Raw genomic sequence first — 16,222 nt, 5'->3', positions numbered from 1 at the left:
AGAACACTAGAACTTATTCCTCCTATCTAGCTGTAATTTTGTATCAAATGTGTTCAACTTCTGCAGATAGAACATGCCTGGCTCTGGCTGCCATTGCTGTCACCAGCTGTGCTATAATAGCTCTCGCCCCACGATTCCAGACCTGGTGGCCAATGGCATTCCAATAGGGTTCTAATTGAGATGCAGCCAGGCTCAGTGTTCTCATCATTGTCACCATGATGCTGTGAAATGAGTTGGATGCAGGGTGAAATGAGAATTGACCTTGGATAGACCACTTTATTCTGGAGGAGGAAGGGAGATCAAATAAGTTTTAGAACCAGTCATGAAATCTGCTGTTCTACCCACTTGGGTTGGAGCGAGTGAAGACAGTATGAAGGAAACGGCCTCATTCTAGCTTTCCCTACAGCAACCAAGCTGCTCCCAAGCACCTTCAAAGATCCTCACCACTTACCTAGTTTCAAATTCACAAAAACAATCTTTCCAATCTGGCAGACTGGCTCTAAATGGAAACTCACCCCCATTTCCAAAGCGTAATTTGTTATTGATGTCCTCGTTTCATAACAAAAATTAACAGGTTGGTGGCTCAATATTTACCAGGAAGAGAAGTACTTAGAATAATCCCCTACCCAAAATCAAAATGCCATTGACCGGATTTGTAGTGCAAATGGTGTATTAGACAGAAATAAAAAGAGAGTTCATTTGATTTTAAAATCTGAGCAATTAGTAAGTACCCTTCAGGGTCTGTGACATTTCCAATGGAGATAGAAATAGGGATAGAGAGAGAGAGACAGAGATAGACACTTCAACTTACTTGTAGGTACAGAGATAGAAATAGAAAAAGAGATATGATCTAGATACAGTTGTTTAGACATAGACATAGGGATAGAGATAGAAATATGAGAAAGAGAAACAGAAGAGAGAGATTCACCCTTCAAAGTTTCATCCTATGATTAGGGCATTAGATACAAAGGGAGTGGTAGGTGCTTTGTTCAATGACAAATCCAAAGTCATGAAAGTAACATCCCTTCTTTTTAAAAAATTTTACTTCCAGAATCAGAAAAACTAAATAAAACATTATAGCTAAATGAAATGTTGAAACTTATCTGATTTATCCCTCATTTTATATCCAGGGAAACGAAAGTCCCAAGAGACAAGATGACTTGACCTTAGCCACACCCAGATACTCTGTCACTCAACCAGCATCTTTTCCTCTGCTCTGAGATAAATCGCTTCCTTTACCCATCCGAATATAGTAGCACTTATAAAGCACCTACAGCATACCAGAGCCTTATTTGAGAGCAGTAAGGATACAATGAAGAACAAAATATAATCCCATCCTTAACATAGAGATGATTCTGGCGGCTTTTCCCATGGTGAGCATTCTTTTTTTCTTTTCTTTTTTTTTTTTTTCTTTTGAGACGGAGTCTTGCTTTGTCGCCCAAGCTGGAGTGCAGTGGTGCGATCTTGGTTCACTGCAAGCTCCACCTCCTGGGTTCATGCCATCCTCCTGCCTCAGCCTCCCAAGTAACTGGGACTACAGGCACCCGCCACCATGCCCGGCTAATTTTTTGTATTTTTAGTAGAGACGGGGTTTCACCATATTAGCCAGGATGGTCTTGATCTCTTGACCCCGTGATCCGTCTGCCTCAGCCTCCCAAAGTGCTGGGATTACAGGCGTGATCTATTGCGCCCGGCCAGTGAGCATTGTAATGTGAAGGAGACTGGAAGGTAAGGAGGCTGGATTTCTACTGCCTGATTCTCATTTTTTACAAAAACGCAGAAGAAATTCTCTGGGAGTTCATGACGTTTCTGGGGCAGTCTGTGCAAACAGAGAGATCTGGTCTAGGACATAAGTGAAAATTGCTTATCTTGCCCCAGGAGGCAAAAGCCCCTTCTCTAGAAATTTAGTTCAAAAGTAATTTTATTCTCAAATAAATGTAATTATACAAGAATCACAGGCTAATAATGGCTGCCTTGTAATAAAGACTATAATGTTGAAGAAGCAGTGATGATACAGAATGGAAGATGTTACCCAGAGGACAAGGGATGGGGCCGCTCTGAGAAGCAACCTTAGGATCTGTGTGACCCCTTTGAGGGTGGGGGTGGCCGAGGGTGTCCTTAACCTCCTTCTGGAGAGCCTACATGTGGAAGGAGCTCAAGTGTCAGGCTGCACCTACCTTTGGCTTGCCACATCTGCTTGAGGGCAGAGACCAGGCCTTCTATCTTCTTATTCGTGGTTGCCTCTCCTCACTCTCCCTCCTGCCCTCACAAAGCTCAGCATAGAGCCCAGCACCAATTAGGCTTCTGTGAGTATCTGTTGAATGAATGCTTTGGCAGGAAACAGTTTTTGGACTCACCATTTCTAATTAAGGGAAAATGTCTGTCCTCTTCCCATCCACGTGACTAAGTGCAAGTGCTGCTCTGGGCTGATTCATCTCCTCATGAGTCATCTGTTTGAGTAGTAATGCGAATGGGCTTGCAGGCCAAGTGGTGAGCCTTCTGCAGCACAGCCGGCTTCAGGCAGCTTCCAGAGCACATTTCAACCCTTCTACTGGTCAGTGGGTAGATTTGCACTGTTTCTCAAGACCTCGAAACGATCTGCTTACTGAGTCACTTGTTTACAGACATTTACTGAGCACCTACTGTGTGCCTAGCCCTGTACCAGGCACCAGAGATTACAGCAATGGCAAAACCAGGTCATTCTCGGCCCCGTTTAGCTTACAGTCTGCTAGGGAAAAAAGGGCACGAATCCACAATCCTGTGAACATTTCTTCACAATTGTAACAAATGTTCCCTAAGAGGGGACCCAGTGGCATGCATGTGTGTAACAGGGGTCTGACCAAGACCAAATCAAGGTCTAAAGAATGAACAGGGGTTCACTGGGCCAAGGGCAACAAAGGAACTTTCAGACAACAGAAGCAGCACGGCAAAGGTTCCATGACCATGGCAGGGGAGGGAGAGACAGCAAGGCCCCAGAGAGTGAAAGCGGCCTGGGGACAAGGGAGCCAGGGGTACCCGAAGCTCGACACAGAGGCGGGGACCAGACCCAGAAAGGTCTCTGAGGCCTGGAAACAGTCTTTTTCTTTCTTCTGAGAACAATTAGATGCTATTGACGGGTGTGGGAAGGAAACTTGACCAAACATGGGTGTGCAAAGCTTCCCCTGGAGCTGTGGTGACGATGAATGGAAGGGCCTCAGTGTAGGGGAAGTTAGGAAGCAATGAATGTACCACCACAATGAGGTCCTATTCCTGGGGGGAGGCCTCATGAATGTGAAGAGCTGAAAGCCAAAACCAATTATCAAGTGACCTCTCAAAGGCATACGGTCAGCATCTCAGGGCACATGAGACCCCATCACTAACCTTCGCCATTGACAGGAGGTCTGCAGGAAAGGCTTGACCATCCCAGTTAGGGCCTCAGCCCCCAGGGCAAGGAGTTAGGGGTGAGCTCATCTGAACAGCTCCTGTCCTTGGTGGCTCCCACAGGAGGCAGACAAGCCCAGCAGGCCTAAAGCAAAGAGCAGCCTGACAGTGCACGAGGGACACCTGAGGGAGCCTCTGAGGTACAGCATAGCCAAGGAATGTCAAGACCCCAGAACAGAGAGACTGAGGGTCTGTCTGCAGGGCTGGTGTGGGAGGAGAAGGAGACTACAGTTGGTGCTGGGAAGAACCAGGGCTTTGACTCAGATGGCACTGAGTTTGATCCCCCTGCACCCTTTAGTGATGTGACCTCATGCCAATTACTTATCCCAGAAAAATGACCCCCCTCCAAGTCCTACCCTTGCTGAAAGAATCAGCTGGGGTGGCCTGTGAGAAGGACTGCTTAGGGCCTTGTTCCATGAGAGACACTCATGAAACAGTAACCACTGTCTCAGCAGCAGGGCCTGAAGAGGTGGGTATAAGACCAGGTCATCCAGAACAGGCTAGAAGACACTGGCTAATTCCGGCAGCGTAAGGGGAGATGACCTTGGAGGTGGAGCAACAACTGTATTTCAGGGTGATTGTATTTGTACGTTCACAGGTCAGGCAAAATAGGCCTTTGAAATTTGAGAACAAAAGAAACAAAACTGACCCAAGTGAGGGTGTTTGAAAAGCAACCATGTCTTACGAGGGATTGGGTGGCAGACCTCTCCAAGACTGTGAGCAGCGGAGTAGTCCAAGAATACTCTTCTGGTGTTTTGAAGCCCTGTTTCCTATCATGAGCTCTATTTCCAGCAGACTAATGGGCAGAAATCTATTCTAAGGTCTGAGGGCTGCCCAGCATTAGCCAGGAGCTGGGCCTTGGGCAGAGCCCTGGAGAAAGGCATCCTCCGAAGTGGCCTTGCCGCCACCTCTCCTGACACAGCACATCAGCTGTTGCATGGGCAAGGGCGAGTCCTGGCCAAGGCCTTGCTTGTGCCCACCCCACCCCACCCAAGGGTTGGGCTGGAGAACTTCTTGGGGAGCTGCCTCCTTCATCACATTGAGGCAGTGAACCAGGGATCTTTGGAGGGGAGAGATTCATGTGGGAAATGTTGCAATATTTTCTCTGGAAGGATAAGCTATCCAGGCCGCAATGGTGCTGGGGAGGGCTGGGAAAGGGGGTGCAGAGGAAATGTTATGTCACTGGAGAGAGGCACAGTGTTTGTAGATCATCACACAGCCTTTCTGTGCCCACGCTGGGTGGAGCCCTGGAGGCCCAGAGGCTAATGTGTCTGGTTCTCATGCACCACCTCTTAGAGGAAACAAACATTTTTTTTTTTTTTTTGAGACGGAGTCTCGCTCTGTCACCCAGGCTGGAGTGCAGTGGCCGGATCTCAGCTCACTGCAAGCTCCACCTCCCGGGTTTACGCCATTCTCCTGCCTCAGCCTCCCGAGTAGCTGGGACTACAGGCGCCCACCAACTCGCCCGGCTAGTTTTTTGTATTTTTTAGTAGAGACGGGGTTTCGCCGTGTTAGCTAGGTTGGTCTCGATCTCCTGACCTCACGATCCACCCGTCTCGGCCTCCCAAAGTGCTGGGATTACAGGCTTGAGCCACCGCGCCCGGCCCCAAACATTTTGATATTCACAACTAGATAGATTACTGAAAAGAAAGAAATGCAGAGTCGGGCCCACTGTCTGTAGGAAAAGCTCCTGCCCTGTTCAGGAGGAAGCTGGTTAAACCATGCAAAGACTCCTGTTGTCTGCCTGGGGAAAGAAAATACCTCAAGTGTTTCCTGGGGTTTTCTTCTGCAGGTTGGTCGGTTCAAGGACAGGGTGTGGAGTACAACCGGGAGCGGTCAAGGTCTGTGTAATCCCAAGAAGTCTCAGACTGTGAAACTCACAGCTATGATGAAGAACAATGAATTGTCAGCAACTTGTATATTAGGATGGGGGGAGAGGACCACACACGAATGTTTTAAAGCTTCAAACTGACAATATCATGTCCGTTACTTTTGTTCGCAGCTCCATACGCTTGTAATTTATCACAGTATAATTTTATACTTCTTTATATGGTGGTTTGATTAATGCCTATTTCCCCCACTGTCCTTAATGCTCTACGTCTTTCTTCTATTTTATTGCCAGCACCTAACACCGTCCTTGACACATAGCAGCTGCTCAATGTTGAGTTAAAGAATGAGTCAGAAAGTAACTCAGTAGCATCTTAGTAATTTCCTTGCAGGACATAAGTGCTGCCAGAAGGTGGGGAAAATACTCAGAGCAGAGAATTTCAAGCTTCAGAGGCAATGGACGCTAATAATTACATAATGCAACAAATTTGGTTGCTTCATCAAATGTGGAGTTAAGTTTATTTCCTCAGCTAACACTTGATTAAGATAAATCTCAAGGTGTGGCAGAAACAGTCAGAAAGATTTGCATTCAAATCCAGCCTCTGCTGCAGACAGCCAGGAATCTTAGGCAAATGCCTTTGACTTTTCCGGGCTTCCACTTCCTCATCCACAAAATGGAATGTACGATGTCAGATTTTGTTATGAAAAGTAGTGAGAGAACACTAATACACACACATATGTATATACATATACATATGAATGTGTATATATATTTATAATTTTTCAACCTCAAAGTTCTTCGTATCATATTATTTATAGATTATTACTGCCATCAATATTACTTCCATGTCAAAATTTAATACAAGAGTTGAAGCAAAATACCCTGAGTTAAAAAGAAATTTAGCAAGAGTATGCAAAAAAAGAAAAATACTGTGCTTTTCAGGCCCTGTTGTCCTCTTGGAAAAGTAAATCTGAGTTCAAGACCCTGACTTCTTCCTATAGAAATCGAAGGGAATGCGGCTTCTTTTTTCTGTGATGATCCACCTATAGTTGAATTATTTTGTCAAAATGAGGAGCATTTTCCTAGTTAGAAAAACTCAAAGCACTCAGAACATGATAGGATACATTTCCTAAAGGAAACAACCCCTGTAGAAATTTGAGGGCTCTTGAGTACACACTCAGTTCTGAAGTAAACATGTTGGCTGTAAAAGTCAGTATATAGACCTTCTGCAAGGCACATGTAATTTTTATAGCTCAAAATTTACAATTGATTTTTCTCTGAAGGTTTTTTAGACCTAAATTTTTAATATACTGACCTAAGATGCCCAGCTATTTTTAGATAAAACTGTGAAATATCCCTTAACCTTAAAGTAGGTTGTGAGACGTAAGATAGTTAAAGCATTACACTGCCAGAAACCTACATGAATGGAGGTTTCGTGCCCACTGGTCTCATGCCAACTGCACATAGAAATGCTGGCGGGTAAACAGCACTAAGGGGACTTGGGAACCTGCCCGGGGCTCGCTCTGCTCCACTCCAAGTCAGGTTCACAGGTGCCAGCTCCACCCAGGCCCCTAAGCGCGAGGCAGATGAACACATCAGCAAGCGGCACCCTCTAGAAAGGGAGCAGGACCGCTCATGCATAAGGCACAGGAGGAGCAAACTTGCCTATTTGGAAGTTTTCAGGTTCAACATTGTTTAGTTCAAAACTCAGCACCTGGCAGCCTGTCCTCAGGTACCAAGCACCTAAGTAGCATTAGGGGTGAGGGGCTGGGGTCATGCTGAGCTGTTCCAAGAAGGGAAGCCCTTCCCTTCACAACTCCCTCCTTGAAATTAACAGCTCATTTTCTGAGCTTTAGTAATACTTTGCCTTCTCCTCTGTTCTAGTTCTTATCAAGTAACATGACCAAGTCAGTTTTGAGTAAAGTCCCCCCATTAACTGTGCAGTCTTGGAACACAGAGACCTTGAGGTACTGCCCTCTGAGTCCATAGTACCCAAGACAAGGCCTGATATGAAAAAGAACTCAGTGAATTTTGATGAATAATGAAAAATGAAGGATAACAGAAATGAAAAATATGTTTAGGGGATGAGGGAACATAAGAGAACATTGTCCTTTGTAACCAGGAAAAGATATGTTTGATGAAAAAAAGAAATGAGTCTCAAATGTTTATTTCGTGAGATAATAAAATGATTGTTGTCATTTTAAGCCACTAGCTTTTGGGGTGATTTGTTATATAGTAACAGTCTCTGGAACAGGTCATTGTGCCTAGCAGTGGGTACTACCGAAATATAAGTAATGGGTACTTTCTTCTTCCTGGAATGCTTGGCTGTACCCTGGGCCCCATGTATAGAATCCTTCTCTGTTAAAGTACGTCTTATGTCTGGAAGGAAATTTTCTACTTTCCAATGTGCTTCTAGGTGCAGGAGGAGTGGGCAGCAGGGCTCTGCAGGACCCAGGGCGGGATGCATAGTGAGAAAGATGGACCAAGGGCTCCTTGAGGCAGATAGCCCAGAGTGGGCAAGGAGGCCATCTGTATGAAGGCTGCTCACCTGGTCCACTTAGCAGGTGGCAAAACTTATGAAGGAATAGGGATATCAGTGATCATCCTCAGTAATCTTCTATAGACCTTGTAGTGCTTGTCTGTAGAGCCCAGAACCCAGATTTATTCATCCAGAAACACATACATAACTTCTCTGCTTTAAAATAGCACATGGTTTGTTTTTGGTTGTATTTGGGGCTTTGCAGTTCTTCCTTGTTAATTATCAGTACTACCTGCTGTTTGTGACTGGCCTAGGCTTATGTCCAAGGGAACTGAGGCCACCACCTACTGACTCCCCATGGCCTTCCCTCCTTGTGGTCTCTGCTTCCCTTTCCTCCTTGTGTCCATTCTCTGCCTCCCACACACCCCTGGTGACAGTTGGCTCTGTGAAGAAACCTCTTTATGTCTCTCGAAAATAAGCCCAGTCATGTTCTATTTTTAATGGGTTTTAAATGTCTGTTCTGCAAAAGAAAAATCCCTGCAAAAAGAAGTCAGAAACTGGAACCTCACCCAGGGAGGGGATAAGTGTGGGCCCAAGACGAGGGCTGGTGGCAGGAGAAACCAGGTCCAGGCACTCTCCCTCTGGCCCTACTGGGCAGCGATGAAGCTAGATTCTCATATCTAAAGGAACATGGAAGTTCATGTAGCACTGCCTGTGTGGGGAGATAAACTGCTGTCTGCCTCAGTCTTGTTCCTGGGGGCAGTGAGCAGAGATGCTGCAACACTAGCATCAGGTGGTGCTTGTTGACCTACTCCAAGCCCAACCGACTGAAAGTCACATGTCACCAGCCTCACCCACAGGAAACAATGAGGTGCCTGTACCTGAGTACCTGCTATGAGAAAGCCTCCCCTAATGCCTGCCCTTGACAGTCAGGCCAAACCGCTCTCCAATGGGTGAGGCTCTAACAACGCCCTGGAGCGCCTGTGGTGCTGTCATTAGGAACCTACCTCGTCGCACCAATTCCGTCCCCTCCCGACACCTGACTGCGTGTGATCTCCTTTGCAGTTCTTCCCTTATGGAGACGCCTCCAAGTTTGCCCAGCATGCCTTCCGAACCTTCGACAAGAATGGAGATGGCACCATCGACTTCCGAGAGTTCATCTGCGCTCTGTCCATCACCTCTAGGGGCAGCTTTGAGCAGAAGCTGAACTGGGCCTTCAATATGTACGACCTGGATGGTGATGGCAAGATCACCCGAGTGGAGATGCTGGAGATCATCGAGGTGAGGCCTGGGGCGTGGTTGGCGGGTGGTGGGCACAAAAGGAGACCCCACGGCAGCCTCCTAGGTGCAGGCCTTGGTGGTTCCTTCTCTCTCTGCTTGAGCCCTGCCAGCTGCACGCCACGCCTGGACTTCTCCCGCTTCTGTTCCCACTGCAGCACAGTGCTGGGGAGGAGGTCCCAGAACCAACCTGTGGGACCCGTACTGTCATGACAGTGGTACTGTCGTCCGCCATTCACTCACTACCGGATCTCCCATGAACCTGTCTTACTGGGCACAAAGGATGTCATGGGCTCAGTTTCTCTTGCGCTTGGCATGTCTCTGCTCTGCCTCACTCCAGCTGCACCTAGTGGGGTTCCGAGGCTGTCGGGGTCTCCAGGGACTTCCTTCCAGGTTCTGATCATTCCACAGCAAGCAGGCTTTGCCCATTGTGTTTGTGAGTAACCCAGGATTCCTCTGCCACGCCACCCCCTGCATACTGCACTCCCAATGTGAAGGTCTTCTTGGTTTTCCTCTCTTTCTGCCCAGCATGTCCTCCCCTGGCCTCTGGGGGCTCCTCCCTCACTTCACTTCCATCTCCGGTCCTATCCCACGTCCCACAGAGGCCTTCCTTCCCGCATCCCTTCCCAAATATGCCCACTCCACCCCTCCACCCCCACACCAAAGCAATCTAACCCTTACCAAGAGGGTTTTTGTCCCAACGTTTGTCCCTGCCCCAGATTACCTTGTTGAGTGGAATATGCGGCAGAATGTAAGCTCTGTGGGGAGGCTCTGCCCTCACGACTGCATGCCCAGCACCCAGACCCAGCCTGGAGCCTGGCAGGCGTGCAAGAGCAGATGCATGATTCAGTAGCTTTCCTTTGATTGACTGTCTTAGCATGGATTCCCACCCCTGCACCAGCCACTCTGACCAAGGAGAGAAATTTACCACTTGCTGAAGGTAGAGCCAGGTGCTCCATCCTGGAGCTGGGGGGATGCCCCATCCAGACACCAGGAGCTGAGATCAGGTGGGATGGATCCCCACAAGAAAATGGGATGATTGCAAGAAACAGAAGCCAAAGCCCCAAAGTCCCCACAGGACTCTCACTCTCCTCCCAGCTTCAGAGAGAAGTCACCCGTCAACCCGCTGCCTGGGAAGCTGGCCTTGTTCACTTGCACACTCTCTCTTTCCACATCTTTAGTCTCTTCTTCTCTGTTGGCTTCTCCCCTTCTATCTTCAATGCCCACTCCCTTTCAAACATACCCAGAAAACTAACATCTTAGTTCTTTATTTGTATTCCCTTCATTCAATTAAATATATATTTTTTCAAACAGGTTATCAGAAAAGATACAGCACAATAATTCTAAATACATGGCTTGATTTTCTCATCTTTCTCGCTCTTTAATCTTTTGTCCATCTTCCACACTTAACTTGGCTCCCTCCAAGGTCTCTCTATAAGGTCCCTACAGAGTAGGTTTTTCCAAGTTTTTTTCTCTTCTTTGACTTCTTGTCATTTCCCCTCATTGGCCACCAAATCCCTTTCTCTCCAAAACTTTTCTCTCTAATCCTTGTCAATGCCCTTCAGCCAAAGTCCCCAAGGACATACCCACACTTACACAAGTTGAGTTTATTACTGCTTGCAGTGAGGGAATCTTGGGGCTATTCAGCAGGAGGGTGTTAGAAAGGACTTTTAGGATCTGGACTTTGGGAGGGTGATTTGGGGAGGGTTTGGGGGAGCAGAGGTTTACTGTGGATTGGGTGCTGTCAGGGAGTGGGGACACTTCTATGATTGGGTATCTAGGAGGGGGGCACACAGACCGACTCAATGCTCTAATGGGTGAAGAAGCAGTGGTCACTCATCATAGCAGGAAGCAGAGATGCTTGGTGTTTTGTGTCTGTGTTCAGATTTAATGACAGAGTGGTCTTGTTTTTGCCTTGCTCCATCATGGTCACTGGCATTTTTTGACATTGGTTATGTCTGGTGTGAAACCTGAGTGTGAGGGCCGGGCCAGCTCCCGGCAGCACCAAGGCCCGGTGGACAGTCCAGACCAGCTCCTGGCTGTCAGCGGCTGCTTCTCTTTCTCTTAGTTCTTTCACATTTCTCCCCTTTGCTTCTAGCTCTTCCTTACTTCTAGTCAGCGTAGCATTCTCATGGGGAGCTTTTATGGATTGATTTCTCACCTGGTTATGGGTCACATGTTCCTGCTTTGTGACACGTGTAATAATTTTTGTTGGTTCCTGGACGTTAGGAATGTTACACTATAGTGTCTGTATTTTGGTGTCTTCATTTATAGAGTGCCGAGATTAGTTTTGATAGGCAGGTAAGTTATATGTAAATTAGTGTGATTGTTTTTGAAGCAGCTTTATAATTTTAAGCTTTTAGAGCAGATGGAGAGTAGGTTTTCTGAAGTAAGTTAGCCCAGTGACCAACTTGTGACCATTTTGGGGTTCTTATTGATTTTCTCATATATTTAGTGAGGTTTCTGTACTCTGGCTGGTTGGAACCAGCCTGGTGTGTGGTGATACTTATTCAGGTATTTAAGTGAAAGAAGATATATCAGAGTGTAACTAGACAGAGAATATAAATAGAAAAGAGGTTTCCAGAGGACTGAGGCCCTGGGGCAACCTGATGTTTAGAGGTGAAGAACATGAGGCAAATAAGTAAAGGAGATGGAGAAAGAATTGTCAATAAGGTCAAAGTGAAAAAGGAAAAGTAAGAAGTCCTGGAAGGGAAACACACTGTTTTGCGGGGAAGGAATGGAATGTGCAATCATGTCAAACGCTATTGATAGGAGAAGTAAAAGGAGAAAAGTAATCATTGACAATTGGATTTGGAAACCTGGAGGCCATAGGTGAACTCACCGAGAATAGTTTCAGAGGAGTTGGAGCAGCCCAGGAGAATGGGAGTGGAAGAAGTAAAGACAGTGACTATAGAAAACTCATGCAAGAAACTTTGCTTTAAAAAGAAGAGGAATGGACAATAGCCCTCTTGAATGCCCAGGCATTTAGCAAGCTCTTTGCATTAAGAACTAGAATGCTCTGCAAGCCTGTATGAGCACCAAGAGTTGTTCAGCTTATTGTTCGGAAACTTCTTTGTGGACTTTCAGCCTCTGTGTGCAGCCTAGTTTCCAGACAAACATTGAGGAGACCTCCTAGGCAGATTTCTGAAGTTTTCTCTCTGCCTAGCTTCCTCTCTGGTCCTCTACCCTGAAACTTCTGGCTATCTTCACCTTCCCCCTCCAACTGTTGTCTCCTCCAGTCGGTGAGACAGCCCTGCTTGGGACCCTCCTCCTTGTGCTGCAGTCCAGGAAGGAATTCAGCACAGAATAGGGTTCATCTACTTTGTTTCCCACCTCCTAGGAATTACAGTCTTGCAGTGTCAGTTGTAAAGTCTGAACACAGCTATTTCTTTTATTTTTGTCCAGTTTTCTAGTTATAGTGAAAGGCAAGTCAGTACAGGTCCATCAGGGCTGGGAACCGCAGGGGCAGGTTCGCAATGAGTTCCCAGTCTGGCATGCCCGGCCTTTGTGATATTATTACCTGTAAGAGTCTGCATCTGAAACGGCCCTTCTTGGTTGTCGTGTTCACAGTCCCAAATGCAGGGCTGCATCATGGATACAATTATTGAGATCCTGCCATTTTCAGAGTTGCTTCCTGAGGTCTAGGAGGGACCTCTTGTGTTTACATTTCTTATTACCCTGACTTTATTAATAGTGCACTTGTCTTGTTGTCTTCATATCCATTGCCTCATGCAAGGGCTTTTGATTTCACCTTTTAAAGGCCAGGGTGAGAGTGGCAGCTCACATATGGATGGACCATTTGTCTCTTTTTAAATTCCAGACACGGTACACTTTTCCTGCTTTTCCCTTGTGCACCACTCTGGCTTCTAGACTAGTCAGGACCTTGTCTAGCAATTATCCACAAAATGAAATTTCAGAAAGTCTGCCTCTTTTAGAGACAACTTTCTTAAAGTGTTCCATGATACATCAATACCATCTAGCTACAAAAGTAAATACACACAAAATATTTTATCTCAGTGGAGATTTTAACCTGTTAAATAAAGCGCTTTCTAGTTAGTGGTTTGCTCTGATTGGCATTTCTAAAAACAACTTTATGAGTTATAATTTACAGACCATAAATTCACCCATGTTAAGTGTACAACTTAAATGATTTTTAGTAAATGTACAGAGATATGTAACCATCACCATAATGTAAATGTAAAACATTTTTATTCCCCCAATTAGATCCCTCATGCCCAAAGGCCTGCTCCCACCCCAGGCTCTGGCAACCAACACATCACTGTGTCTCCATGAAATTGGCTGCCTTTCTGGGCATTTGACACAAATGGAACCACATCACATATGGCCTTTTGCGTCTGGCTTCTTTAAATTTTTGAGATTTATCCATGTGGTAGCATATTCATTGTCTTCTGTTGCTGAAATAGTATGTATTTTTTACTCTATAGCTGTATCCTATTTGTTTATAGTTGATGAGCACTTGGGTCATTTCCACATTTTGGCTATTAATAATATTGTTGTGAATGTTCTCATGTAAGTCTTTGTATAGATGGGCATTTATTTTTAAGGCACTTTTCTAAGAAAGAAAATAATTTATACTTTGGAAATTCCATATTAAGAATTGATTGTATACAATTAGTTGACCTGGATAATTGAAATCTTCTCACTCTACTCTTTAACTTATAAACAGAGTCCCTGCTCCACAACTCTCCCTAAAGTAACTTCTTGCAGAGTTCAACTTTAATGGTACACCTGGCTTGGTTGGCTTACTAGATTCTAAGTTTCTAATCGGTTGGCCCCACATTTCATCTTTTCCTAAATCCCCAAGGCTAGTGCTTTCTGTTTTCTGCACATAGATGCAGAATGTTTAAAATCGAACCCATCGTGTTCCTCCTTTAACCTATTCCTAATCCATCATTTCTAATCTCACCATTGAGCCACCCTTTCTAACCACTTCCTCCAGCCAGAAACCTGGGAGCCACCCCAAATTCTTCTATATCCAGTTGGTCACAAGACTCACCCATATTTGATTATGTCATCTCTTATTCAGTAGCATTTAAGGAGTTATTTGAAATAAAGTTAAATTCTTTATCCTATCCTAGGAAAACTCTGTGATCTGCTTCTCATTTCCCTCTCTCCAGCTTCATCTTTCAACACTTCACGTGGCCCTCCCTCCTACTGCCCCTTGCCCCACATCCCACGTTCCAGCAGCTAAAGCTTTTTCATTTGATCAGTATTGATTGAGACCTACGATGTGCCAGGCATCGTACCAAGCCCTGGACTTGCAGGACCACATTGTTTCTAGTTCCATAGAATGTACTCTTTAGTGGGGAAGACAAAACAGTTATTTTAATAAAGGCAAGATGTATTCTGATGGGGGAGATGGTATGGGTTGTCACGGAAACTTGAGCACAAGGAGTGAAATTCCTCTGGGGAAAGGGAAGCGGAGGCTTGGAGGATAGGTGGGATCCAGTCAGGTGAAGGGGAGGCAAGAAGAGCTCTCTGTCCTCCTGGGTTTCTGGTAATATCACCTACAATGCTCTTTTCCACAAGGCTATCTACAAAATGGTAGGCACTGTGATCATGATGAAAATGAACGAGGATGGCCTGACGCCTGAGCAGCGAGTAGACAAGATTTTCAGCAAGATGGATAAGAACAAAGATGACCAGATTACACTGGATGAATTCAAAGAAGCTGCAAAGAGCGACCCTTCCATTGTATTACTTCTGCAGTGCGACATCCAGAAATGAGCTGATGTCAGTGCTATGGACTGCACAAAAGTCTCAATGTTCCATTCAGTCTGCAGCTATTCACACACACACACATACACACACACACACAAATATTGCTTGGACTACCTATAAATGGACTTGCTTCTTGTGTTTGAAACACTTGTGTGCATGAGAATGTCATTTGCTAATGAATTTTAAAAGCATATATAAAACAAAACAAAACAACCTGCCACAATGTGATATGTGTAATATCATTTCATAAAAATCCCTCTTCCTCCAAAGCCTGGGCAGAAATGTACTGCAAAGAGTTATATGATTTCTTGTTCATGTTTTGCTAATGCTCGTATCTCCTTGATTACATAATGTTAGTAGCACTGAGACCCCCATGGTAATGTAACTTAATTATAAGCTATGTCACTACCCTCCTGTAAAATAGTATTGGACAAACACAGAGGGACCCTTGGCTCCTGTGTCTGGTCCACACACCACAAGAGCTTGTATTATCAGTGAATATAAATGTACTACATTTGCATGCCTTTTGGGTTTGCCTTAATTCTTACCTCATTTGCATCCTATCGATCTGGAAAGAGCTGTTTTGGATGAATGCAGTATAAAATGTAAAATCCCTGCTAAATGACTTATTGATTAAGTATATCTATCTATATATACATATATGCAAAGATTATTTATCGGAAGTAAAAAAGATGGAAGTGTATTAGTTTCTGTTTGAACTTTTCAAAGGCTTCCAATGTGGTGGCAATAAATGTCCCAAATAAATTTATAACAATTGATTTTCCCCCTAATTCTTATTTTATAATTTTAAAATAGCAGCAGATGCTAGCAACAACTTACTAAATCTACTCTTAAATACACAACTTTGGAATTTGAAGAATTAATGACAACAAAAGGGAAAAAAGCAACTTTCCAGCTTTTCATCCAGGCTCCCAAAAGAGGGACAATGAACACGGCATGTGAAAAGTAAAACAGATTTGTTCATTCCGAAAAGAAATCTTCATTCTCTGACAATAAATTTTATCTCAGTGTGACTTTGGTGTTAACAACGTATGTTCAATGCAACTATGTGGAGCTGTACACACACAGTAGGTAGGCTGCGGGTGGGTGTCCCCCAACATAAGTCAGTAGGAAAGAAGACGTCTGTCTTCCCAAATCTAAAGTAGGCAAAAAAAATCAGAAGTGGTTATTTTTAATAACAGAACTCTGACTCTTTTGATCTTGAAGGAGGCAGAAGAGATTCCATCAAAACCTCTAAAAGCAGGTTTGCATTTTCAGAACATGCCCCCCTAGAGAGCTGAGTTTTTTACACAGCACTGCCCAATAGTACTTTCTCTGATGATGGGAAAGTCTACATCTGCACAGCACACTGGCTATAACTGCACGTATGGCTACTGAGCACTGCAAGTATGGCTAGCGTGACTGAGGAACTGAATTTTATACTGTAATTAAATGTAATTCGCCACACACAGCTA

At 45.0% G+C, this 16,222-nt stretch overlaps 1 protein-coding gene across 4 annotated transcripts in view; it reads left to right on the top strand.

Annotated features, from left to right (window-relative positions):
- Positions 1-15,781, top strand: part of VSNL1 (visinin like 1) — a 114,854-nt gene extending 99,073 nt beyond the window's left edge. For all 4 annotated transcript variants that reach the window (XM_033176502.1, XM_033176505.1, XM_033176503.1 and 1 more), the window contains 2 exons: positions 8,793-9,008; positions 14,556-15,781. In XM_033176502.1, the coding sequence (XP_033032393.1) occupies positions 8,793-9,008; positions 14,556-14,753 (414 nt within the window). In that variant the 3' untranslated portion in view covers positions 14,754-15,781. The remainder of the gene's footprint in view (positions 1-8,792; positions 9,009-14,555) is intronic.
- The last annotated feature ends 441 nt before the right edge of the window (positions 15,782-16,222 follow it).

Source organism: Trachypithecus francoisi, unplaced genomic scaffold (genome assembly GCF_009764315.1).
Source record: "Trachypithecus francoisi isolate TF-2019V2 unplaced genomic scaffold, Tfra_2.0 Lachesis_group17, whole genome shotgun sequence".
In the NCBI taxonomy this organism is placed as follows: Eukaryota; Metazoa; Chordata; class Mammalia; order Primates; family Cercopithecidae; genus Trachypithecus; species Trachypithecus francoisi.
Note: the sequence above shows the minus strand (reverse complement) of the source record. Positions and strands in the feature narration are given on the sequence as shown.